At 37.5% G+C, this 27276-nt stretch overlaps 2 protein-coding genes across 6 annotated transcripts in view; one reads left to right on the plus strand and one right to left on the minus strand.

The window, feature by feature from the left end:
- DNAJC24 (DnaJ heat shock protein family (Hsp40) member C24) overlaps positions 1-24602 on the plus strand; it is a 36673-nt gene extending 12071 nt beyond the window's left edge. The window contains exons 3-5 of the mRNA XM_059709206.1: positions 10420-10558; positions 20254-20322; positions 24365-24602. Coding sequence (XP_059565189.1) covers positions 10420-10558; positions 20254-20322; positions 24365-24495 — 339 coding nt within the window. The 3' untranslated portion in view covers positions 24496-24602. The remainder of the gene's footprint in view (positions 1-10419; positions 10559-20253; positions 20323-24364) is intronic.
- The window catches only part of IMMP1L (inner mitochondrial membrane peptidase subunit 1), a 43813-nt gene continuing 39872 nt past the window's right edge, over positions 23336-27276 (minus strand). For 4 of the 5 annotated variants that reach the window (XM_059709203.1, XM_059709204.1, XM_059709200.1 and 1 more), the window contains one exon: positions 26941-27108. In XM_059709203.1, coding sequence (XP_059565186.1) covers positions 27040-27108 — 69 coding nt within the window. In that variant the 3' untranslated portion in view covers positions 26941-27039. Of the gene's footprint in view, positions 23471-26940; positions 27109-27276 lie in introns of those variants that run through there. The other variant, XM_059709205.1, reaches the window with a different exon arrangement.

Below are 27276 nucleotides of genomic sequence, written 5' to 3' on the forward strand. Positions count from 1 at the left end.
ACTGCCCTCCTCTGCTGGCCTGGTCACCCCTAACTGTCCTCCCCTGCCAGCCTGGTCACCCCTAATTGCCCTCCCTTGCCAGCCTGGTCACCCCTCACTGCCCTCCCCTGCTGGCCATCTTGTGTGTTGGAGTGATGGACAGTTTGCATATTACCGCTTTATTAGATAGGATGCTGTTAACAAAAATGTTATGCATAATGTTTAGTTAGCACATTTTGAGTATAAGTGAATTGCCTGGCTTTACATCAGGGGTCCTCAAACTTTTTAACAGGGGAACAGTTCACTGTCCCTCAGACAGTTGGAGGGCTGGACTATAGTTTAAAAAAAAACTATGAACAAATTCCTATGCACACTGCACATATCTTATTTTGAAGTAAAAAAACAAAACGGGAACAAACACAATATTTGTATTTGCATGTGGCCCCTGGGCCGTAGTTTGAGGACCCCTGCTTTACATGATTTAAAAATAGTAACTATCATCTTGGAAGGTATTTTAAAACTGTGCCGTCTGAAATATGAAACAGCTTTAAAATTTGCCTTCAAGTAAATCATAGATTTTTGCTCATTTATTACATTTTACTTGTTACTAACAGGTTATTTGTGTTTTGACTTATTTTTCCTTTATGTTCCAATTAATTTATTCTTAATTAGAATACTTTATATTACATATATGTATTCTTGAATTATCTTCTATATCACAAATACAGTTAATGCAGGTGTGCCCAGTTTTCTACTAAGTAAGGGTCAAATATATTCTTACCCTCAGTAGGAAAAAATAAAACCCCTTCTCATGATATTAGGCTTTTTGAAATATTGTCTATAAGTTGCGTATTATCATTTGTGCAGTGTGTGGTATGAGCTAGCTCAGAAAAGAGGTGTCTTTTTTCCTGAAGCAACTTAAACTAGCCATTACTTTTTAGCTATCTGAAAACATTTAAAAATACAAAATAAAATTCTTACAATCCCTGAAGGTAATCCAAGACATTTTGTTTGAGAATTACACTTTTTAAATTCATTAAATGTATGGATTTAGAACTATTTATGAGGATCAAAGCAATCTGAATTTGTCTTCAGTTATTCATTCATCCTTTCACTCTACGTCTGTTAGGGTGAGTACCTATTACATTTCTAGACACTATTCTGGATACAGTGGACGAGAGATTATTGTTAGGAGGAAGACACCGATGTTTCAATCTAGTGTCCAGTGTAATAGGTGCTATTGAATATACATCAAATAAATTCTAACACGTGGTGTTGTAGGGAAGCCTGTGTGTAGCATAGTGATTAAGAGTCCTGGCTTTGTATCACTTTGCCCTGGTTTTGGGTCTCACTTGTGTCATTTATGATCTGTGTGATCTAGCAGGAGTGACTTAACCTCTCTATGCCTCTGCAAAAACACAGATAAAGATTTTTTTATTCTTTATTTTTTTCATAAAGATTAAATGAAATAATGACTGTAAAGCATTTAGCCAGTGTCGTGTTAAGCCAAAAACATTAAAAATTGTAAGCTTATATTTTAGATGTATTAAGTATTCATAGCTGTATATTCTATACATTTATACAGGCATATTGCTGTACAAAGTTGTATTCATGAAACTCCAAATACTATACTGAATGAAAAAAATTAATGATTTTCGAGAGTAGTTTTGGTTAAATGGCATTTTCACATTGTCTTTAGACATTGATACTTATGAAAACTCATCCTCCTCTGTAAGTGTTCATTTACGCTTATTAGTGTTATATTGGGAAATTAGTGCTATTACTGGATTTCAGGAATGGAAGAGCAAATTTTGCATGTAGTTTGTGGAAGAGAAATCTGCCCCACGTCTTCCCCGGGTTGCTATAAAGGACAAAGGCCAGGAAGTGTGGGAACATATCCTTCCCACAGGGGGTTTAGCTTCTCACCCTGATATAACAGAATGGTCTCTGCACAGCTAGGCGTCAGACTCAGTTTCAGCTTTTGTGTCTATTCCAATATCCTGTTCCTTCTTCCTCTAGTCAGCCCCTCTCTGATGTGTGTAACCACCTTAAGCCAAATGGGGTTACCAAAACAAAAGTTCATTTCCAGTATACTTTCTAGGATAGGCAAAATACCCTTGGAGCAAAAGCGCCTTTCATCCTTTGTCCTTGGTTATATGTTTTTCCTTTATTTTTGGTCCAGAATTCTTTACTGTCTTGTCAACAATGCTTTCAAGAATTTTTAAAAAATATTTTATTCAGGCCTGCCTCTCCTGCCATACCCCATTAAAAAATTAAATTGTATCAAAATATGCTTACTCACATTATGTCCTTTGATTTTTACAAAACATTGAGCTTTATAGACAGATAATGTATTCATTAACTAAATATGTACTGTCTTGTCTGTGCTGGCATTGTGCTAGGTGCTGTAGATGTAGTTAGTGGAAAAATGATGGATAAAGGGCCTTACTTCCTTGAGTGGCTTACAGTTTAGCAAGCATTCTTTCTATTCTTCAAGTGAGGACATTTTTTACAGTGGAATAACTTTTCTAGGGTCACATAATTAGTCACAACCAAGCCAAAATAAAAACTGAATTTTACCTATTTCATGGTCAGTGCTGCGCCAGTTCTCTCTTCTCTCTAGAATTTTCCTTTCCATTAACTTACCCCCTCACGCAGTAAAATCCCTTTCAAAATTACGTATCCTCCTTTGGTCCTTGGTTACTATAGCTGTTACTCCTCTCTCCTTCCTTGCCAAACATGGCTTAACTACCATCCATTTGCTTCTCAGCCCACCCTTTCCCCACTGCCACTCTTCTATCTAGTGCCTAGTTCAGTGGCAGTGGCCCCTACTTGCCACAGTCAGTGGTTTTAATGTGACATTTGCTGCTGTCATAGATCTTCCTTGTGCCTTGAAACTCTTTCCTTCTTGGGCTTCTGCAGATGCTGTTTCCTGATTATCTCACTGCTCACTGCTCTGTTATCTTTCCTAGCATCCTTTCCTCTATCGGATATAAATAGTACTGTCTTTCAGAGTTTTATCTTTGTCTTTCTTCAAGTGTCACCAAATCAGAGACTCCTACTCTGAGGCCCTAGTGCTTTGGGAGGTCTCTTAATTGTTTGCAAAATTGTGTGTGCATCTCCCTTGTTCCAGCTTTTTATCATAATCTTGGAGTTGCTCATAACTCAAAAAAGTTGAGGACTGCTTTCTGTATATTCCTGTAGTTTTATCTGCTTTACAGGGGACTCCTAAATTCCTGTCCCCAGCTTCGCACCTTTCCCTGTCTGATACCTCCTGCCTTTGATCCTCAGCGTCCCTGACAAGTTCCTCAGGAGTGCTGCAGTAGTACAGTAATTTTCCTTGTTGCCCGTTTCCTACCTCTCCTCCCTATACTTCCCATCCTACCACCAGGTTACATTTTTTTGTTAGTTTGTTTTTGAGAGAAAAATATGGTTATATCTCTATCATGCAAGTCATGTGGAGTTTTAAGTAGGGAAACATCCATGTTTCTTAGCATACTAGTTTCTTTCCATTCTGAACCTAGTCTTACTTTTCAGCTGCACCTTTTATTACTTTTCCTACCCAACTGTTCTTTTACTCATTCCAAGTAAAGCTTGCAGTTCTGCTATTCATAACTCTAATATCCATCTTAGTACTTTCCTGTCTTATATTTGGCGTTTCTCACTGTCTCCAATGCCTTTCCCCTCCACCCTTTCACAATTCCTCCAGGGGTTGACTCCTCTTCATCCTTCAAAACCCAGTCAAATGTCATCTTTATTTAAAAACCTTTCTTAATTTATTCTAAGTGAATTTTTTCATGATTTTATCTTTTTTATCAGCTCATTCTTTACATTGTATTATAATTAATTGTTTATATGTCTGATCTTCTCCATCAGGGCAGGGATCCTGTTCCAATCATCATTGGGTGCTCATTGGCTAGCACAGTATGACTTATAGTAAGATAGTTAATAAGCCTTTTTGAGTGGATAAACACACTTTCGCAAATGGGTTATTTTTTCTCTATTTGAATCAGAAAAACCTTAAAATTGTTCAAACATATTTTTGAAATCGTGTTTCTGCTGTTAGCTGTTGTATAGGATGATACATGAGTTGTTGACTTTTACTTTAAGCAATATTTTCCTAATCATTAGGTGGCAGTAGTGTGTTGTACTTGACTTTACCTTTATAATTTTTTTTTCAGCTTTCATAATCTTAATGTGGTGTCAACATGTAAAGGACACAGTTGTAGTCTTTTACCTGGTACATCAAACTTTGTGTAACATGATCTTGTTTAAGCTAGTAGGCATCTTACAGAAAGTGAAACAAAACAACAACAAAATACGGCCATGTCAGCCAGTGTGGATCTCTCCTTCGTCTACCTAAGTTATGTTGGTTCATTAGAGAATCACTGTTGCACCATCTTAACAGCACCTCCTCACCAACTTTTTAATGGCTGCTTCATAAAAACAGTGATTGGCAATAAGGAAAACCAAATATTATCAGAGAGGATATGTGTTTTCTCAGCATCCGAAGAAGCTTACTTAGGCCTTTGTCTCAAAAATTGTATACTAAGTTCATTGATTGTAGCTGCAATTATTAAATGTTTTATATTTCACTCAGTTCCTGTCAGTATAAGGTCACTTCTCTGGTTTATTGAGTGTCATTTTAGGTGAGTTGCCCTCATCATTAGGTAGTTAGAATTAAAATAATAGCCACCACTTCTCCAGCCTTAAGCATTTAATCTCCCACCATTAATTTTTGAACATCCTATATAATAAAAGCATAATATGCTAATTAGACCGGACATCCTTCTGGACGACCTCCCGACAAAAGCCAGGGCTGTGAGGGCCGAGGCAGAAGATGGCCATCGTGACAGAGGCTGCCGCCGTGGCTGCGGGAGCCAAGGCAGCTTGCTGTCACGGCAGGAGCCGAGCCCCTTGCATGAATTTTGTGCATCGGGCCTCTAGTGTATATATGAAAATGCCAACACTTTTAGTTTAAATTTCATTCCCATTGTATTTTTCTATAGCTTATAAAGTTAATTCGACAGCAGTTACACTTTAAGGAATATCGGTATATATTTTTGGTCCACAGGGGCATTTTTGCAAATAAAAGAAAAACAATTATTAGAGTTGATTCAAATAACTTAGTGTTAATTCCAATATGATGTAGGTAAATTAAATGTGGGACATTCTCTTTTTCATGTCTTCTTTCTTTTCTATCTCAGGGATAAAGCACTTGGGATTCAAAGCCAGTGCAGTAGTATCATTAATGTGGCAGAATGATCAATTAATAAAGGAAGAGCATGAAAGCGTTGACAGAACACACTGTCTAATTAGTACCTGATGGCCTTGATGGCCACAGAGCAGAGCTCCGAGTTGCTGAAGGAGAGCAGCCCTGTAGGATTTGTAGATGTACATCACCACCCTTGTTCAGCAGGGATAACTTCAGTTTGCCATCAGTGTCTTAAGTCTTTAATTGCACAAAACCCTGTCTTCTCTGCATCCAGAGAAGTAATTAGCTAGTGCACTGCTGCTGATTACCACTAGGGGCTATCGGAGGCAGAATGTCATTCTTGGAATTCTCTGTGTAGTTCATGTTGAGTATGTCATCAAAGACTTGTTTGATATGATTTGGGTTGGGGGAGAAGTAAAAATTTACCCTTAAATTAGATATGAGGTAACCCATTGCTTAAGGTTTAATTTTCTTCATGTTTTATGTTCAATCAAAGAAGCAGATGTGTTACACTTGCATATACACTGAGTGGCTAGGTTATTATGACCACCTGACATTTGTAGGCAAATTAGCCGTACACTGCATCTTATGGGATATGGAAGCCGAAGGCCTGTTCGAACACCTTTGCTGTCTGCAGTTACCAAGATAAAACGTCTCCAATTCGCACAGGAACACAAGGATTGGATAGTCGAGCATTGGAAAAAAGTCATGTGGTCCGATGAATCACGTTTCCAGTTGCATCATGCAGATGGCAGAGTGAGAATTTGGTGGAAACAGCATGAAAGCATGCACCCCACACGCATGAGTACAACCCTTCAAGCTAGTGGGGGCAGTGTTATGGTTTGGGGCATGTTTTCCTTGCATGATTTGGGCCCTTTAATTCGTGTGGAACAACATCTGAATAGCACAACATATCTAAGTATCATTGCTGATCAAGTTCATCCTATCATGTTGATGGCGTATCCCAATGGAGATGGCTTCTTCCAACAAGACAATGCTCCATGCCAGGTGCTCGTATTGTGCAGGAGTGGTTTCAAGGACATAAGGGAGACTTTACCTTGCTTAGGTGGCCCCCACAATCACCAGATCTCAATCCAACTGAGCATTTGTGGGACAAAGTTAAAAGAGCCATCAGGCAGCTGGTTCCACCACCATCAAATCTCACAGAACTGGACAGTGCTATTCTGAAGGGTCCTGGGTTTGATTCTGGCCAAGGGCACATGCCCAGGTTGTGGGCTTGATACCCAGTAGGGGGCGTGCAAGAGGCAGCCAATCAATGATTCTCTCTCATCATTGATGTTTCTATCTCACTCTATCTCTCCCTTCCTCTCTGAAATCAATAAAAATATATTTTTTAAGAAAGAAGGTATTTTGAAATTTGATTCCAGAATTTAAGAAAATTTGAAGCTAAAGAGCTAGTATCCTATTAATAATACTCAACTCATCTATTAATACATAGAGAAAAACTAATATGCTTTATCCTCAGGTATTGCATTGGCATATGAAATAACCTCAGCGTAACAATTTGGGAATTTTTGCTTAATCAGATTTGCTCAGAGTCCTTTTCATAATTGATTGTTACTTCCTATTTGAAGTCAATATTTTATAAATCAAAACAGCATAATCACAGATATGTAGTAAAGGATGAATGTTATCTATTTCTAACTAATTATCTAATTGATAACTTTTTATTTGATTTAATATTTAAGTAGCAAGCTACTAGTAAATACAGCAGTACTTCGTTTTGTAGGTAGGAAGGCATGAAAGCTTCCAGATGACTAAGTTCTTCCAATTCTAGGAAAAGTCATTTCAACTTAGTAGTACTGAAAACAAATAGAAGTTACTGTAGTTAAAAGAAATGAACTTTACAACATTGATTTTAGTACATACCTATTTTGTTAAGACCATCAGTATTTTCTCTGGTTGGTCGGTGTTTTTCTCAGAATCTCTGTTTTTTGTATGATTTTGCCTGCATTTTTCTAATACGAGGAAGTTCATGCTATCTTTTTGTGGCTATTTCTAGAACACAGGATGCCTTAGATTTTATCTTTCCATAAATGAATGAAGTAGGAATATCTTTTAGCTCTCAGTGGTGGGAAGATTTGGTTAGTGGGGATTAAAGAAAAAGGACAAAGAATAAAATAAGCCTTGACAACAAAAGGAAAGTGACTTGGGTCTCAGAATAGTAGTGAATGCTTGAGCCTGCTTCCCATTGGAGAGCTCAGATATAGAAATAGCAAGAAAGAAATTAGCGTTCACTTTGGGATTGGAAAATCTTGAAACTTAGTATTAGGAGTTTGGTTTCTCATGTTCAATAATCATTGAAGATTTAAAAATTAAGAATGTATATAATAATGACACCATTTTATTAATAGACCTTATAAATGAAACATCTTAAAAAGCTGTAGTGTCTGTATTGCAGTTTTAAATCATAGATATCTTTAGATTATGTATAATTTATTGTGACTGCCAAAATAAATTACCATAAACTGAATGGCTTAAACCAACAGAAAATTATTCTTTCAGAATTCTAGCGCTAGAAGTTTAAAGTCAGTATAACTGGGCAGAAATCAAGGTGTTGGCCTGGCTGCACTTCCTGTAGAAGCTCTAGGGGGAGAGTCCATTTCTTGTCTCTTCCAGCTTCTGGTAGCTGCCAGTGTTCCTTGGCTTGTGGCCTGATCACTCCAGTCTTTGAGGCCAGTATTTCCAGTCTCTCTCTGCAGTCTTCATACCACCTCCTCTTCTGTGTGCCAAATCTCCCTCTGCCTCTTTTGTATAAGAATACTTTATATTTATCTCACCTGGATACTTTTCTATTTCAAGATATTTAATCATATCTGCAAAGAACTTTTTTCCAAATAAGGTAACATTTACAGGTACCAGGAATGAAAAGCTAGTATTTTGGGGTGCCATTATCAGCCTACCACAGAACACATTTTTTGTTTGTTTGTTTTTTAGACTTTGATTTTGTTCCGGAATTTGCTGTCAGAACAGATTGGACTGAGTGAGGCTTTTATCACCCCAAATGACGTACTTATTATCTTGCCATAATTACCATTTTTTAATTGAGCCCTATATTGTAGAATAAAATGTATTGCATTCTAATAGCACAACAGAATAGATCTAAAAGTCTAGGATGGTAGTTACTTAATTAAAATAGTAGTCAGGAAAATACCAAATTGGTGAAGGAGATTGATTGAGTTGTTCTTTGACACTCATGGAACTTACCTATGACTCAATAAAATTTAATGATAGCTTTTAGTTTGGGGCAGCCTTGGTTTTGTAGGGCTTGCATGGTCAGGTTGATGCATGATCAGGTCCAATTATTCTTTTATTATACCAAGTATACCTTCTATAATGGCCTATTAGAAATTACCTGGCTTTTAGCCTGTACCTCTCCTATATAGGTACTAGTTTAGAATGATTCCTCTGGGGTCTTACTTAATGTTTCTGACATATTAAGGTTGAGTTTTCACATGTAAGTGTATCTTAATGTATACATAGTGCCATATTTGAGTATGTTGCATGTAATAATATTGAAGAATATTAAGCATATTACACAAATCTTCACACAGTGTTAGAGAAATGGGTCAGTTAGAAAACTTTAATGTAGCCAACTCTATTTTGGCTTTGGGATATTACTGAAATATCCTAGTTTTAGGGATTGACTAAACCTCAGTATGGGAATAACTTTTATGAGTATCATTTGATAAATTGTGATCACAAAAAAGACTAAGCAATAAAGCTATAGTTTCCTTTTCTTTAGTCATTATGTTAATTAGCGTAAATATTTAAATGTTGATAACTGATAGATTTGGCATAGGAAGAGAAATAATTTGCCAAAGGGAAATGGAAGCCTAATTCTCTTTGTTTGTCCTATAATCTTTCTTCCAGCATGCATGATGTTCATTAGTTCTTCTGTGCAACCAAATATCACAACTGTTTCTGCTCTGCTAGTTGAGGACATTAGCAGTGTGAACAAGTTCAGCATGGTGACAAATTCACTATCAAAAACCATAGTTAATATTATGATTAAAAACCGACATACTTTCTGAATTCTGCATTGAGAATTGAAGTCATTTGACTTCATGTTACTTGCCACAACTCACTGAGTGGTCTTGGCTTTAGCAACTTGGATAATAAATGACATGGTACTTGTAAGTTTTTCATGTTCTTTCAATGTCTGTAAAGCAGTCAATGAAATATTCTGGATGAATACTATAAAGTGGTTCCTTATTTACTTGAGAGTGAAAAATTACATATCTCAATATCTGCTTCTGTTATTCCCAGATTACTTAAGTGAAATGTCTCTAAATTTAGATAATCTTTCCTTACTTGTTTGTTGGGAGACTGCTGAAAAGCAAATGACACATTCATTCTTTCAGAAGACCTGATAGATATCAAGAGAAGGGATAACAGCAGAAAACATTGAAAAAAGGAAAAGGAGGACAGTATAAGTGAGGTACCCAGTAAGCCATATTTACATTATCATTTGAGAATTGAATTGACATAAAACTTTCTGTTTTTGACCAAATACTTTAAAGAAATTGCTGCATACTGAAAACATTCTTAAGACTTTCTTAGAAAACACATGTAAGAAAGATTTACTAATGCGTTAATTTATATTCAAATGTTTCATTGAGTTCTTTAAAATTCTTCCTTATAAATCTGCATTAGGATAACCATTTTTCAATAAAACTTATGTGCAGGGATTTGAAATTAAAATCCTCAGAACTGAGCTAGAAGATGAAACATTTTTTATTTTACCGTATAGGTGTATAATCTAATGTTATGAGAAAAAGCGAGTCCTCCAATCGTGGTGGTATCCGTAGCCATGCACATTATATAAGGAAGCTTCCTTCTCTGCATAGTTTGTGTTCTTCCTCTGTCATGCTCTGCTCGTCTGCACGTACCTATTTCTGTTTTTGTTAGTCATCCTCTCTAGGTAGATTGTCCAAGAGACCAGTGATTCCATCCATCAGCAAATTATCCAGAAAATGCTGTCTTTGCACGTTGTGACAGATCATGTCGCTAGTGGATTTATAGCTACTCCAGTGGTCTAATTACCCTGGCAAGTCGTCTCCCGGGCCCAGCACTGTTGACTTGTTGCCTTGGCATCTTAGTTTTGTTTTCTCATTATCTTCTTTCTTCGCGAAAGCTCAGATTTACAGTTTTTAAAGACTTAACCCTCTCTATTCACCATCCTCCTTATTTTTGATTGGCAGTATCATCCAGACAAACAAAGTGCAGATGTGCCTGCAGGAACGGTGGAGGAATGTATACAGAAGTTCATCGAAATTGATCAGGCATGGAAAATTCTAGGGAATGAAGAGACAAAGAAAGAGTATGACCTGCAGCGGCATGGTAGGTCCTTGTGGGGAGGAGCCACAGCACACGGCACCTTTCTAAGCACCGTCTGCAGCTGTTCCTGGGGAGCATTCTCCAGCATGTGCACCAGTTATTTCCTTTACTGCCCCATCAGTTTGTAATTATTCCCCATTCTTAGTGATTATTGGGACTCCATCGAGAAGTTAGCAAAGACTAGGACGTGGCTTGTGAATCTGTGGAAGCTACTCTTTGTAACTAATGAGAAATGTGTAATTACACATTCCTACCTAATATGCTTCAAGTGTTTATTTTTATTAAATTATAGTACTTTTAGACCGTGTACTGTATAAAGGACAGTCTAAAGGAAGAGACCCGAAGGAGTAACATAAAGCACTCTCTGCCTCTGAGCTTGTTTTAGGCTAGGTTTCGAGATTATGTCTTGGGTAAACTATTCCTTATAAGATTGCTATAAATAATATTCTTGGAATGAACATTTCCCAAGCAGTTTCAAAAGTCATTTATTTGATGCATTTTAGAAAATACCTTCTTAAAACAGTGACAAGCTCTTGTGAGAAAGAAAGGGAGAAATGTAGGTCAGGTTTATCACACATGGATTGTGGTTACACAAAGTGATAGGCTGTCTTTCAGCGCTGGCCTTGGGACAGAGTCCCTCAGCCTTCTGTCTGAACCTTCACTATGGACCCTACATGTTAATGGGGGGAGTCAATAATCAGTTACAGCCTGTGGGGAAAACACTCAATTGCACTCTGCAGTAGGGCACCAGCCTTAGCATTGACTCGTATGTGTGGATAAAAGCTCACTGTCTCTGTAGTTGATTATTGAGTCCTCTTCCGTGCCCTATACTGGCACACCATCAGACCTAATAAAGTGATTTTAAGACTTATACAACTATGGTTTTGAAAATTTGATAGGAAAATCAAGGCTTTATTTCTAAAACATGTCATTATAGGATAAAGACAGTATAAAATAAATATACAATATCTATATTTTCAGAGGGAGTTGTCCCAATAAGTTAAGTATTGCTTATAGTGTGTGATCCCATTGTGTATCAAGACTCCACGAGCTATTTGTTTATGTACTGCAGTGTTGTTGTTGTTTAAATAGTGACTTTCAGAACACTAATCAGCTCTAAGGCCCTTCTACTTTCTTTAAGACTGGTAAGGTTTTTTTCTTTAATGTTAAGAAGTTGATGAGTGTATCTTTGCAATGAATTAGGATTAATTTTCAAATATGTCTTGGATATTTTGTCCTGCTTCTTTTTGGTGCATATCTGAGCAGCTTTCAAATGTATTTCTTTTGTAAATGTGTTGGTACTTCTGAGACAGCATAGGGACTTGGGCCCAGGAATAGAAAATACTAAGTGGCCAGGAACCCAGGAACTTCAACACTGGTAAGCCTTCTGGCAAAAGAATGCAGAGGTGCTTCCATTTGAGGATGAATTCTATCCATACATATATCTTTTGCACCTGGGCTAAACATGATACAATTTCTATGGAAGTTTTGAAACTAATACACATGAGTGTGTTGTGTGTGAAAAGGTACCTATGTTCCTAGAACGACCAATGTACTGGAGGTGATTATTCTCCCATGGTGCTTTTGCACATCTTGATCAGCCTTTACTCTGTGGGATGCTGATTTGCTTAAGAGAAGGATAGTCCACAAAAATGTGCCTTAAGGAGTGTAGGCTGTGTACTGGCACAGTGGCTCTGCGTTTTTGCCATTCCACAACTATGTTCTGTTAAGAACCTATCAGTGAAACTGACTAGATGCCTGTTGTCTTAGGAGGAAAGAGTTAGGGAGAGATCACGAATAAAAAAATATTATCTCCCACATTTACATCATCATGAGGTAATGGGTAAACCAGAAATGGAGAGAAATTGGAAACAGAGTTTAAAGTGAGTCATAGGATTGCATGAAGGAAGGCTTATGGAGATGTTGGGAGAACAAGTAATCAACATCTTCAAGCCTTTCTCCTTGCCTTTGGGAGTTTTGAGACCTTGATTTTAAGTTTTTAATGGGAGCAACTATGACCTTCTGTATTGTAGGGGACTAGGTCATTGAGAAGGTCACAATAAAGTTTATGCAAAGCAAATACAGTGAGAGTTGGGCATGATTGATGATTCAGATAAATAGGCTGATCAGCTTACAATTTATATAATGTCAGTTTACTTTGTGAGTTTTTCAGGCAGGTTGAATTGAACTATGTGGAAGAAAAGTGGAAATACCTCAGATTTAGTAAATATTTTCTTTTTTTCCAGAGGCTCCAAATAGTGAGAATGCTTTGTTTTAGTTTTAAATTGAGATTGGCTTGCTTTTTAGATAAGAACTAGAAGTCTCTTACCCAAGTATAACTTGCTGTTTTTAAGTTTCATACTAGAGCTATTTTTAAAAATCTCATAATAAACCTAGTTTCGTGTTGTCATTTCTTTTGACATTAATTTTTCCTTCCTGACCCATTTTCAGTAAGTGCCTTCTCAAAAGAAGGAAATGAACTTGAACTTCTAACGGTGCAGATTTAGATTTGATAGAAGGAAAACCTTTGAGAGTGATAATTTGTTAAAGACCAGGATAGGTTACCAAGAGAGAGAGAATTTGTTATAACCAGGTCAAAGCACTCTTTTTTTCTGGGTCACCCCCTGGGGACATGGAAATAGCTTTGTCACACAGAACTCTTTTTGCATGTGGTGATAGATCATTGTAGAACTTTCTTTTCTTAGGGTGTGCTTAAAATATGTTTGTTTCCTGCCCTCATTAATTGGGAATATAAAATAAATTTGAGATTGGTAATTCTTGGAAAGGAGGCAGGAGATGTTTTATTGGCTGATGTTGAATGCGTTCTCATATTTCACAGCTCATGGTGCTCTGTTGTACGGAAAGCCTCATCAGTATTGGCCACAATCATTTATTTCTCTAAAAGATCATTTAAAGGAGCCTTTGACATCCATATTTCTTTGCTTCACAAAAGAAATTATCAAATGAGTTCTAACGAAGAAAAAGTCCAGGGTAGATTACCTAAAGTAAAGTACATACATTGTTTCTCCTTCATTTCCACTTCTATGTTCCTAGTTGTCATTTTAGGGCAATGTTGGCCAGGCTGAAGAATAGCAAATCTAAAAAAGGATGAGTAATACTCAGTTCCCAGGATAGTATACATTTTGAAAGCAATGTTAACTAGTAAATTTAATCAATTTGTTCCAGTTGGCATATTTACCTTATTGTTTCTAAGGATGCCTCCAAAGGCTGCTTCCCATGTTCCCTTGAAAGGCATGTCGTTTTTCAAGATTAGGCTTTGCATTTTAGACAACCAGATGAACACTTTGGGAGAATCTTTTCAAGATTTATAAAATGTTCACATGAACAATATCTGTTCACATGGATGATATCTGTTGAATAAATCTTATGGAGCATTTTTCTCATGTATTAAATAAGCACATTAAAACACATCAGAAGTATGTCATGGGAAAATAATAGGGATCATGACTCAATAGCTTTGTAAGGACAGTCATATTACAGATCGTGGACATTTCAGTGGCTCTACAGAGTGAACAGCTTATGAATTATGTTATTTCTCTGTGACCTGAAGGGGAACAAACCTTCACATGAAGTCAGTGAAATTAAGTAATTTTTTAAAAAACTAAGGAGATTATGTTTGGAATCCTTGGAGGTATGTTATTTTGTGTGAAGGTGTATCTTGGTTTTCTGTTAGTGAATTACTTCAGGAATATGGAGCCTTCACTCTACACAATTGGCCAAGTACTTGGATATCAAAAATGGCCTGGCTCAGAAGGAGATTGGGCTCATAATGTTAGTGTGTCTTTACTCAGAGCTAATCAGCTGCCCCCCCCCCCCCCTCCTTGGTTAGATATAAAGGGTCAGTTCTGGTGTTGTAATAGGATAAATATTTACAAATGGTAGGTAAGCAAATAAATCTTGGACCAAATGAGGAGCATATCTTAAAACCCAACTACATGTATGCCAGATAACTGAATCAATACATAATTTCTTAATCTCAAAATAAGAATCCTTCCTGAAAAGCAAGTTAATACTAAAGCCTGATTAACTCCCTAAGAAGGGAAATAATACTTGTAAATGTAGATAATATGAATTTGGGTTAACTGTCAGGAATGATATTTGTGCAAATTATGTGCGAAACTGACCCTCACAAAATATTTGTAGTTAGATTAGAGTTTCCACTTATGGTCATATCAGTATTTCCATTTCATTTTAGGAATTTGAAAATTGACTATAAAAATGTGCTTGAGGTAAAACTTGAAGATAAGCATCAAGAGGCTTTTTTTGTGTGTGACTGTTTCTGGGAAAAGTAACTATGTGAAATGATGCAGAAAATTCATCCAGACAGTTAGAGATTGGCATTTTCTTCAGAGGAAGAAGAGAGTATAGATAAAACTTTCTGTGAAGGTCCTCCTGCTCCATTCTATCTGTCACAAGAAGGTGACTACTTCATTATTTGTTACTTTTACTTAAAGACAATTAACTGGTATTTTTTTTCCCATGAAAACATATTTTAAGATAATTTCTTAATGATTTTGAGTAAAATTTGGAAAATTTCAAATAATGCTGTAGACACCTATGGGCAAAATTATAGTCATAATTCTGGTATACTTGGACATAATTGGTGGTTCTAATTTAATAATAGGGAAAGTGTAGGATTTTAGGAAGTTTGTATCTCCCACTTTAACCTGTCTCCCAATTTCTACGTGGGTACTTGACCTAGTTGAAATCAGTGGGTCCAAAACCAAGACTAGGTCACCTTTCTCTCGCTTATTTTTCCCCATACTTGAACCTGGTTCATATTACACTCTGATTACTTCTACTTTGCTCACTATACAATCAATGAAGTAGAAATGAGTGTTGACATTACTTTTTAATTTTTTTTCCTATGCGATCTTATTCTCACAGCTACCACAGTGGTCCATACCCAGATTATAACACATATCCAGATTATTTCCATAGCAGCTAATTGGCCTTCTCCCACAGTCTTTTACATTTTGATTGGTCTAGCTTTCTTTATTCTTACTCCTATAAAAACTTATTAAACCTCCCCTTCCTCAAAAACATTTGCCCATTCACCTGGGATTTAAATGGGCCAAAGATTTTAAGTTTGTCCCTAACTACGTTTTCTAACCTTATCACTAATCACAAACCTAATGTGAATCCTCTCCCCTGGGTGATTTAGGGACGCCCAAACACAGCTGCTTCTGCTGTGTGTCACTACTCAGAACACCCTCCCATTCTGATTCTTCACAGTATCCTTTATTCAAGTTCCAACTCAAGGCCTCCTGTCTCCCTCCCCACCCTACCAAAACAAGCTTCTCTGAAGTTCTAATCTGCCATCACCTCTAACCTCTGAATTTAATCCACAAATTAATTATTTTAATTTGTTTAATATAGATATGGCTTTGATAACAATGGATCAATTTTAATGAGACTGACAATAGCAAAGTACATTGAACTTGTTAGCACTTAACAAACCCAAAGTCAACTGTGCTGCCTCCCTATACTAAAGCTTCACAGCACCACCTCAATAATAATGGATGTTTTGTCATTTTGTTAATGGTCTGGTAGAGACAGGTCAATACAAACATTATTAAATAATAAGAGTTAAAATAGCTGCCATTTATTGAGCACTAGAAATATGGTAAATGTCTTTTAATCATTGTTTAATAACCTTGTAAGAAAGAAATAATAGTTTCCAGAGAGATTCTGAGGCTCTGAGGGGTTAACTAATTTGACTAAGGTTGCATAGCCAGTAATTGATAGAGGGGACTTCAGACCCATTCTGTGACTCTTAATCATTGTGCCAGGCTGCCAAGTTTTGAATAGGTGTGTACCATTTACTATTTTTAGTTCCAAATAGTAAAGAATGAGGCATAGTTGAGGGTCAGAACAAAAGGCCAGACCTACATCTGCTGTTCTACCTGCTCTGTAGTTAGTGAAATGTCAAATTCAGTTTCTTGGTTTTATTTGGTACTTTTCATGAGCACTGGCTTTAGGCTTACTTTATAAAAGGTCTACAGTTCTTCAGTCCATAATTAAACTCCAAATATGTAATTTTTCTTCGATATAGAAAGCCTTGCATTTGTGATTCTTTAATTCCGTTTGGGAAAGGATTGCAGAGTTTTATAATTTTAATGAGCAGGTTTCAAGTAAACGTTGGCTGATCCTGAATCTCTTATCAAGGTAGAGGCTATTCAAAGAGCAGAGACTGTTAAGGACAAGGAAACTGATATCCATCAAGTCATTTCCTATATGAAAAATTTAATTGTGTATAGTGAAATACATAAGAATTTAAATGATTGTTTATAATTAAATTACTTGATTTTAAAACAGTAAGACCTAAAGGAAAACATTGCTATTTGCTTTTAACATAGATGACTTCTTTAAGGAGGAAATACACTTTAAATATTTTAAATTGCATAGATAAATACAATGGATGATTTGAGAGCATGCTGGGGACTTGATCATTTGAGTAACAGACATTGCTACACATGAATAGTGGGGACAGAGCTGCAGATAGACTCAGTCTTTTGGCCAACATTGGGTTGATTGAGACTTTTAGATACCTCAGCAATAATGAATAAAGTTAAATTCCTCTCCTCTGTAGCTTTTGTTGCTACTATTTATTTATATATACTTATTTAAATTGTAGTTACAATTAGAAAAAGTATCCTGAGATTAGGAAGTGTAATTATTTAGGTAGCAAACAAAGAGTTGTTTTAGAAATTTTAGTATCATTAGGAGGAAGTTGAAAAAGACTGGAATTCCATTATCTTGTAAGAAGTAAGAAATATTTATTGATTCCCAAATGGAGCTTAAAAAAAACCTTTCCTCTTTTAGAAAGTTGTGAATGGCCCAGCGAGAGCTCTAGTAAGCTTTACTGAACCGAGCTGCTAATAGTTATTTAATGTTATTCGTCAGTGGGAAGGAATCTCTGTAGATTTTCCTTTTAATCTCTCTGAATTGTAGGCTCATAAACCTCTCTGATGAGCCCTGCCACTGTTTTCTTAGATCCCACCATTGAGACAATGAAGCCACAGAATTCTTTCACCTCTTGTTGTCAGACAAATCCAATAGAACACAGGATCAGAAGGGCCTGTACTTCTAAAGGTTTAAAGATTCTTTTTCAAGTAATCACATAAATTATTTGATTTTATCATTATATTGCACAGGAATCTCTTTAACTGTAGTGCATTGCTTTCTATATGTAAATAAATTGGGAATTTTTTCTGTCCCCATATTTAGTTAAGCATCTCAGCACTGCATAGGGTGTAAACAGACATTAAATGTTCCCCAATGCCTTCGAAAAAGCTGAATCTACTCACTTCAAAAGAATTAGGAATCATGTAATGTCATTGGTGGCAAGATAGAGTACACCAAATGCCAGGCAATGCATTTTCTTTCCAGTGGCTGGGTTTTCTTTTATTATTATTATTATTATTATTATTATTACCATTCTGTAGCTAAGAGCCTCTGTTCTTTTAATTAAAAAGCACTTTCTAAGTCAATTTATGTTTTCTCGACAATTTCAGTAGTGTCATGTTAACAGAAGAACTTTGAGATAGGATTTATATTTTCAGATTTAAAATCTTTCATTGTAACAAGCAAAAATATTTATAATATGTAAAACTCAAAATAAAACAAATTGATCTGTTTTGCAGATGCCTTGCCTGATAGACAATTATCAAAGCTAATTACAGGGTTCCTGTTACTTTTAATGGCTAGGGATGAATTATATTTTCTAATTATAATGACAGTGGTGGACAAACAGAGATCATTGCTTAAAAAGAAAAAAACAAAAACAGGGATCCATGATGGCAGTGGAATAAGTGAAGCTACACTCATCTCCCAGGACCAAACAGGAATTACAATTAAAATATAGAGCAATCAGCCTGAATAGCTGAAGAATAGCTGAATAGACATCATATAACCGAAGATTTACAGAAGAAGCCACATTGAGACTGGTAGGAAGGGCAAAGCAAAAGAACTACCCCACTCCCATGGGCCACGGGTGGTGGCTGAGATTCCAGAGTGATATCTCAGCTGCAAAGAAAGGTTCTCCCTGGGAAGAGTAGGGTCTCAACCCCATGCCAGGCTCCCCAGCACAGAGCACCCGAGCTGAGAAGAGGTACCCATATAATATTTGGCTGTGAAAATCAGTGGGGATTCTGTCTGCCAGGGATAGACAGGATAATGCTAGGAACATAGGTGCCCCTTTAAAGGACCAAAGCACAAAATCTTGTTTGCAGCCACTCATCTTGGGCTCTTCAGAGAGAGGGTGGAGCAGACTAGAGTTGTGTGAGGAGACACTGGAGTTTGTGGCTCTGAGGAGGCAGTGGAAGGGACAGCCGCTAGGATCCCTGAGCTGAGATCTCCCACATATCAGATGCCGTCTCTCCTGGGTGGAGCACTCCCCTCCACAGGGCACCAGCTTGGAGCAATGCATTAGCCCCACCCTCTGGACTCCCTGTTGCCTTACCTTGTGGATCTTGTGCCCTTCTGAGGAATCAGCTGCCTGGGCTTGGGATGTAGAGGTCTGGCAGACTTGGGGGTGGGGGGACAGCATTCCTCCCACTTTCCCTGTAACTTGATTGACACTTCCCCTGCACTGTTGCCTCCCCGTCACAGGAAATCCGCTAGCCCCAATCTCCAGGCTCCCTGTGGCCTCACCCTCCCAACTCCTGGTGCCTTTGTCCTGCCTAGGTCTGGGCAGATCCAGGACAGACTAAGTTTTGCGGCTCTGAGGAGAGGCCCACTCCCTCCACCTTCCCCCAAGCCTGACTGGCATCTCCCCCTCACTGGAGATCCACTAGCCCCATCCTCCCAACTCCTGGTGGCCCTGCCCTGCTGAGATCCACTTCCTGGCAGAATCTGGGACAGGGACCATTTTGCCCTCACAGGCCCAACCGTGCAGAGCCCTACCTTCACTCAGCCAAATCTTGGTCTCTTTCTGCCTGATAAACTACTGGCCTGCCCGTGATGACTCCCTGAGACCCCGCCTCACCACAAAGGCGTGCGAGCACCCAGCCTGGGTATACCCAGGGACATTTGCTGAGTGCCACAGACTCAGCACTGGCAAGGAGGTTGAACCTGTATCAGTCTGGTAAACACCACTCACCCCTACCTGTCACTCACTAAGAACCTACCTCAAGCAACTCAAGTACCAGCAGAGGCTCTTCCAGTAACAGAGCCTAACTGGCAGAGCAGGCAGAGGCGGATCTTGTCCCCAGCTGACCTGTCCCAGGCCTGGTGCTGGTAAAAGCTGGTCTTGGTATGCAGCTTGGTCCTTTGCACACACAGGCCCAGCAGATCCAAACTGTGGATCGCTTTGTAACTCCAAACAGGTTGCCCAGGGCAGCATCTGACATTGGCCTGCACTGGAGAGCTCCAGAGGCCCCAGAACCAAACAAAGTGGCCAACTTTTGTTTAGAAATTAACTGGTATGTTGATATTCTACATAAGCTATTCCATGGGCACACAAAGATAGAGTAAGTACCCCTAGCCACTAGGCAAAATCTTTGGATTTTATGTATAGTTTAATAGACTGTTGGTACCCAATAGATGTGAAGTGATACAATATTTGACATACTAGTAAATTTTAAAACGGTAAGTAAATTAGAATTATACTGACCAGGCTGGAGTTGCTTTTTAAGCACTCTTCAAAATTAAGTGTCTCATTTTATATTTTACAGAAGATGATCTAAGAAATATGGGACCAGTAGATGCTCAAGTATATCTTGAAGAAATGTCTTGGAACAAAGGTTGGAATTTATTTTCTCTCTTGATATAGTAAAGGAAAATATTAGGGATTTTCTGTAAGAAAATAAAAACTCTTACGGGATATTTGGAATCTTAAAAAGAAATACTGGTAACAGCTGGCTTTTGATATATATGTGGGTGTTTTTGCCTTGAATAGTTTTGTTTCATTCTAAACTTCAATTATTGATGTCCCCCTGTATGACTCATTCCTAGTTATTTTTCTGTTCTAATTTGATGTTAGTTATGTAAGGTTTCATAAGGTTTTCTTTTTTAAAACTACTTTGGTTTTTGGTTTATTCTCCATCTGTGTAATGGGGAAATAAAGTTAAAGATTATTTTCCCACCCTTCCTATGCTGACATTCGAGGTGCATTCCCATTAGAATTTTTATTTGTTTATCATAAACTGTCGGGGCAGGCCTTTCATTGTTATATTTTTCTACTTGGAGCTTGATTTTACACTTTTTTATTGTCTTAGGCAGAAAATAAAAATCTGTCACAGTCTTTTACTCACTATGAAGTCCTATCTTTTTCACTTCCCTATTACTAGAATTTTAACACCTAAATCTAATTGAATTTCTCCACTCTTGGTAGTTCTTGCTCAGGGAGACGTTGTTAGGTTTCTTTTCTAAATGAAGGCCTTAAATATCACCCTTCCATGTTTCTCTGGTCAAATGAAGACAATCTTACCATTTCCTCGAATTTCTATATACTTTTAACCCTATAATTTTATTGTTCAGCCTAGCGTACAAATCCCTTAGGGACTTATAAACTTTACTGAGTGTGAATAGGTAGAAAATAAACAGCCCATCCTTCCTGAAAACAAGTTTAATGAACTATTTTTTAACGGCAGATTCTTCATGTAGTGCTCTCAGGAAGTTGGGTCACAAGCCATATTGACTCAGAGAGAGGATCATGCTTTTGTCTATGGGCCACTCTGTTCCTATAGTGCCAAATGAGGCCCTGGAGTAGAAATTCTTATTTGCAGCGAATGATTAAAAACAAGGTTTTGTGTAACTGGGGCTCCCAGGGGTTCACATAGTTTCATCAGCGTAAACTGGGAGAGCTATTGCTGTGAAATAGAATATTCTAGTGATATAGGCTTTTACTTCTAGATCGTTAGCCGGACAGAATAGAACATGTCACTTATCAGGGAGACCTGCCCAGCTAAATAAATCTTTTGAAAATATAGTATTGCTACTTTTATCAATCAGTATGTGTGTGTGTATGTGTTTTAATCTCTTATTAGACAAATCTCTTCTTGCTTGTAGTCAATGTGATTAGTATATTTTGTTTATAGTTCCTGATAATGTAAAAATGGTGAAAACTGGTTTTTGTAGTTTTTCTTTCTTCAATATCATTTAAAAATATAATTAATAATTTAACATTTTTTAAAAGTAAGAATATGGACTGGGTGTTCAGCATCTGTTAGTCCACAAATATATGAACTTTCTGATACAAGTGAAAATGCTAAAAATTTGGACACTCAAGATTTAGTACAGAAGAGTGGATGAAATGCTACACGATAGACATGGCCTCATTATCAGCTTCTTGACCCAAGGACAGTTTGAAATGGTGCATATTATTATGCTTAAAAGGTATACCTGAAGAACTCTTGAGAGACTAAGGTTTTAACCTTTTCCCCTGACAGTTAATTTCATATATAACTTAGTCATTTTGTCTTTATTCATTATATTTAAAATGATGATTTCTGTGAAGTTATCACTTTGTTAAGTGATAGAAGAATCATATTAGAAGAAATTTGACAAGATTTGAGTGTTTAGTGAGATTAACATTTGGAATCATCTATGACAAACTCCACAGTATCCCATGGTGGCCTCTGCATCATTTACTGAGCACATCACCTCAAATTGTTTCTCATTGTTCACTGAGGTGGTAAAAAACAACAACAAAAAAAACAAGGGGGAAATGTAGCTTAAGAAATCTAATGGCTAGAATGTGTGCATTTTCACAGTCTATATAATAAAGAGCCAGGGTTGTAACGACTGTTAGGACCGAAGGCTCGACCAGATCGGAAGGTAGTGCTGGGTTGCTAGGCCGGACCCACTGACGGCGCCCAGACCCAGCACTGACTGCCTAGGGCAGCGGTTCTCAACCTGTGGGTCGCGACCCCTTTGGCGGTTGAACGACCCTTTCACAGGGGTCGCCTAAGACCATCCTGCATATCAGATATTTACATTACGATTCATAACAGTAGCAACATTACAGTTATGAAGTAGCAACGAAAATAATTTTATGGTTGGGTCACAACATGAGGAACTGTATTTAAAGGGCCAGAAGGTTGAGAACCACTGGTCTAGGGGGCTGCAGATCAGGCCCAGAGAGAAGCCTGCAGAGAGAGAGGCAGGGTCTGATCCGTAGTCTCTGGCAGCTGTTGATCAGAACTTGCCTCTCTTTCTCTCCATTTCTCAACAGGCCTCCACTGGGGCTGCTGATCAGCCCTGCCTTTCTGATCAGCCCCTGTTGATAGGCCCAGAGATGCTGACTGGCATAGAAACTGACCAATCAGAACTAAATTGGCCAGCAGAGGGCAGTTGGGGGCGAGATCAGGCCTGCAGGGGAGGGCAGTTGGGAGCAAGATCAGGCCAACAGGGGAGGACAGTTAGGGGTGATCAGGCCAGCAGGGGAGTGCAGTTAGGGACAATTGGACAGGCAGGCAGAGGCAGTTAGGGGCAATCAGGCAGGAAGGCAGGTGAGTGGTTAGGAGCCAGCAGTCCCAGATTGTGAGAGGGGTCCCCGATTGGAGTGGGTGCAGGGTGGGCTGAGGGAACACCCTCTCTGTGCACAAATTTCGTGCACTGGGCCTCTAGTTTAATAAAACAATTCACTGTGAAAGCATGCTCCACTACATATGTATGTTGGCTCAGACAGGGAGGATGTTAGCATTTTAAAATTCCAGATTAAATTATATTTCCCTGTGGGGGAAAGACTCATTGTAGTAAAAAATAAAAAGCAGGACTGGTGAATGAATCCATGTTTTCCTTTATGATAAAAGAAACACATAAAGTTGGTTCATTTAATTATTAGTTTTTCCAAGGCAAGACTTCATTAGAGAACAAAAACAAGGCAGTTATTTTTTTCGTTTCCTTCTCTTTCTTTCTCTTCTTTTAGTGGCATATGTTGATATCAAACTGTTAAAAAATGAAATTTGAGAATTGAATGAAGATACTGATGTAAGAAATCATATCTTAGTTGATTTATCTATCTAACAAATTATGACAGTAGTAAAATAATGTGATAAGTAATTGTTTTTCTTTGACAATCACGTCTCAGTGACAGTTAAATCGAATGTCCAGTAAATTAAGAATTCTTTTAAAGGACATAAGCATTTCAGGTTCTCAGGAAAACGACAGACATGATAAAATTTCCGTAGGCTACACATCACACAATGTTGTTTCCTTTGGGCATCTCACTTCAATGATTGCCCTTTGGTTCACAAATCATTTGTAAACACAAAACAAACAGGTACACACACAGAAAAGTGTGTGTTTATATATTTGAGTCAGGACTCTTAAAATAGTATGATACCAGAACAGATATATTCAAATATTGAATTTGATAAACAGTCAAATTAGCAGTTTTTTCTTAAAGGATATATATATACTCCAGGCAAAAGAAAGTTCTTTAATAAGACAGGTAAAGTTGTTTTTCCTTTACAGTCCTATTTTGGACAAACGCATTGTTGAGAAGAATGTGAAATGTGTATGAATCTTAAGAAAACAGACTTCAAATAAATTTTCTGGGTTGCTTCAGAGCATTTGCTATTACCCCAAGATCTTTGGACTACTGATTTATAGCTTTAGTCCGTCTCCTTTACAGAGATTCTTTGGTGGATAATTTTTTAGAAACACTGCTCCTGCCTATATATGAAATATTTTCAAGTTCTCATTTAATACATTTTACATTTACTGAACTTATTTCTTTTGTTTTTCAGTTTCTGTGGAATAAACCACATTGTGTGTGTGTGTGTGGTGTTGGTGTAGTTACTTATAAACATTTGAAGCATTTTTTTGTTTTCTTTGCAGATGATCACTCTTACTCTCTGAGTTGCCGTTGTGGTGGAAAATACAGTGTTTCCAAGGATGAAGCCGAAGAAGTTACCCTGATTTCTTGTGATACATGTTCATTAATTATAGAACTCCTCCATTGTAGCTGAAATTGTTCACTAAATGGATTCCCTTAACTGTATATTCAGACATGTTGAGGAAAGTCCATTCCAACTTTATACATTCAAGCAACTGTCTAAAGTTGACAAAAAAGGAACCTTTTTTGGTCAGCTCTATTATTTGCAAAGAAAATGTAAGCTTGTCAAGCAAAGTCTAACCCACATTAACACATGTTTGCGGGTAGTTTTTATCACGCACTAACAGGTGGCGTGGGCCATTTTTGCTAATTTTTTGCACAAATGGCAACGTTCAGTAAAATTACGATAACTTTAGTTTACGTATTTATACATTACCCGCATTCTACCGCTAGTCTATAAAAAACGTATTAATATGTGTCCTGCGCTCTACTACCAGTCAACGTAAAACGTGTAAGTAGCCAAAACCGGTTTGGCTCAGTGGATAGAGCGTCGGCCTGCGGACTGAAGGGTCCCAGGTTCGATTCCGGTCAAGGGCATGTACCTGGGCTGCGGGCACATCCCCAGTGGGAAATGTGCAGGAGGCAGCTGATTGATGTTTCTCTCTCATCGATGTTTCTAACTCTCTATCTCTCTCCCTTCCTCTCTGTAAAAAATCAATAAAATATATTTTTAAAAAAAAAGTATTTGGAAGGAAAACAAAAACAACAACAAAAAAAAACGTGTAAGTAAAACGTATAAATACGTTTCCCGCATACAATGTGTTAATAGAAAATTAATTTAGCTCTTTATGTTTACTAGTAGCCCTGTGCACGAATCTGTGCATCAGTAGCTCGCCAGTAGCTTGCTGCTGCCCTCCAGTAGCTTTCCACCCACTGCCCTTCCCTCCTGTAGCTCCCCCCGCCCCCCCACATAGCTTGCTGCCCTGCCCCCTCCTGTAGCTCTCCCCCACCTGCTTGTAGCCAGTAGCTCTCTGCCTATTGCCCCGCCCTCCTGTAGCTCCCTCTGCCTCCCACCCCCCACAATAGCTTTCTGCCCTGCCCCCTCTTGTAGCTCTCAGCCGCCCACCTGTAACTCGCTGCCCCACCCTCCTGCTGATCTGTGATCTGGTCATTATGCTTCACGGTGTAACAACCATTTGCATATTACATATTTATTATATAGGATAATTTATAGATTCCCAAAAAAAGAGACTTGAATTATAAGTTATTTATAGCAAATTCCTATTTGAGAACTTTATTATTGATTTGTTTCTGCAAATAAGCATGTCTCCTCTTTAATGGGTCACAATACCATCATATTCCTTTATAGTTACTAAATTTCTGAGGTAACATGACATTTCTAGCTGTCAAAGTTATAGGCCTATTGTACAACTATTTCTGAATCTCAGGTCATTAGAGTTAACTTACATTCTGTGTGAATAATATGTGAGCCTGGTTCTCCCATCGTGAAGACTGACTATGGATATTCATGAGGTTATTTCAAAGTTAATAACGAAGACAAAGTGGCAACTGTAGAAGGAAGAATAGCTTTGGAGAAGATGACTTCAGTCCTGCCACCATATTTCCAAAGCCTTCAAGTGGTTGTATTAATTGGAGTAAGGTTCTTGCTCACTGCCATCTTCAACTTTAAATATAATTTGGAAATGGTGTTTTAGAAGAAAAAATTTGAAACAAGTGCATTACTTTCCTTTTGGTTTCAGAGTGCTAAGATACAGTATTAATGCTTGTATTTAGGAATAAGGAACCATTGTACTGCTAGTATGATGAAATGGACTTTTATAATGTATCATTATTGATTATAGTAAACTAAAGATTTTATTTTCTATGTATTTAACATTTTATGTACAGTGTAAGTCAGAAACAATTTAAATTTGATTTGAAGAGGAATCCTTTATGGGATCACTGAAACTTTAAAAATATACATATATACTTTTAAATTTTTATTGATTTCAGAGAAGAAGAGAGAGGGAGAGAAAGATAGAAATATCAATGATGAGAGAGAATCATTGATCAGCTCCCTCCTGCACACCTCCCACCAGGGATTGAGCCAGCATCCTGGGCATGTGCCCTGACTGGGAATCGAACTGTGACCTATTGGATTATAGGTCGACACCCAACCACTGAATGACACTGGCTGGACTAAAACTATTTTCAAATGAGTGAACCAAGTTTGTGACTTAGCAGCTTTTTATTAGGTTGAATCTTTGCATTTGTTGATTTGGACTTATAAGCCTAGTTCCTACTCTTTATAAATATAGCTAACAAAAAAATACAATAAAATAAAAAATAAATGTAGCTAACGTACGAAGCATATTCATGAGGAGAGTTTATTATACCTAGAAAACTAAAAATTCAAAAGTGAGGTTGTCATCCAGGTTTCCCCCCGAAAAATATTTTTACATATGTCATAAACGTTAGATGATTTATTGGATTACGCTTACCCATATATTTTGAATTAATGTAGCTTGCAGATTGCGTGTTACTTATTCTTTACAAATAACAATTAAAAATAACAAACTGAATAGCAAATAGTTTATTAGTAAGTACATGGTTTCAGTGGCAATAATAACTTTACTTGAACAGGAGGCAATAATCAAATCAAAAGAATAAATGTTGGCTAATCATCAGAAAATCTGTGGCCATTAGGGCTATCACGTAGAAATCCAAAATCACTCAGAGGCCAAATCTATAAAATCAAAATTGATTGAAAACAATTAATGAAAGTGATGTTATATCATCATATTCCTTTTTATTTCATTCATCCTTTGTCTCTATGCCATGTAACTAAACACTTTCTCTGTATTCTTCACTCAAGAACAAATTTCCTACATCAAAATAAGACTTTAGAAAGTAA

This window comes from Myotis daubentonii, chromosome 9, assembly GCF_963259705.1.
Source record: "Myotis daubentonii chromosome 9, mMyoDau2.1, whole genome shotgun sequence".
NCBI classification, from domain to species: Eukaryota; Metazoa; Chordata; class Mammalia; order Chiroptera; family Vespertilionidae; genus Myotis; species Myotis daubentonii.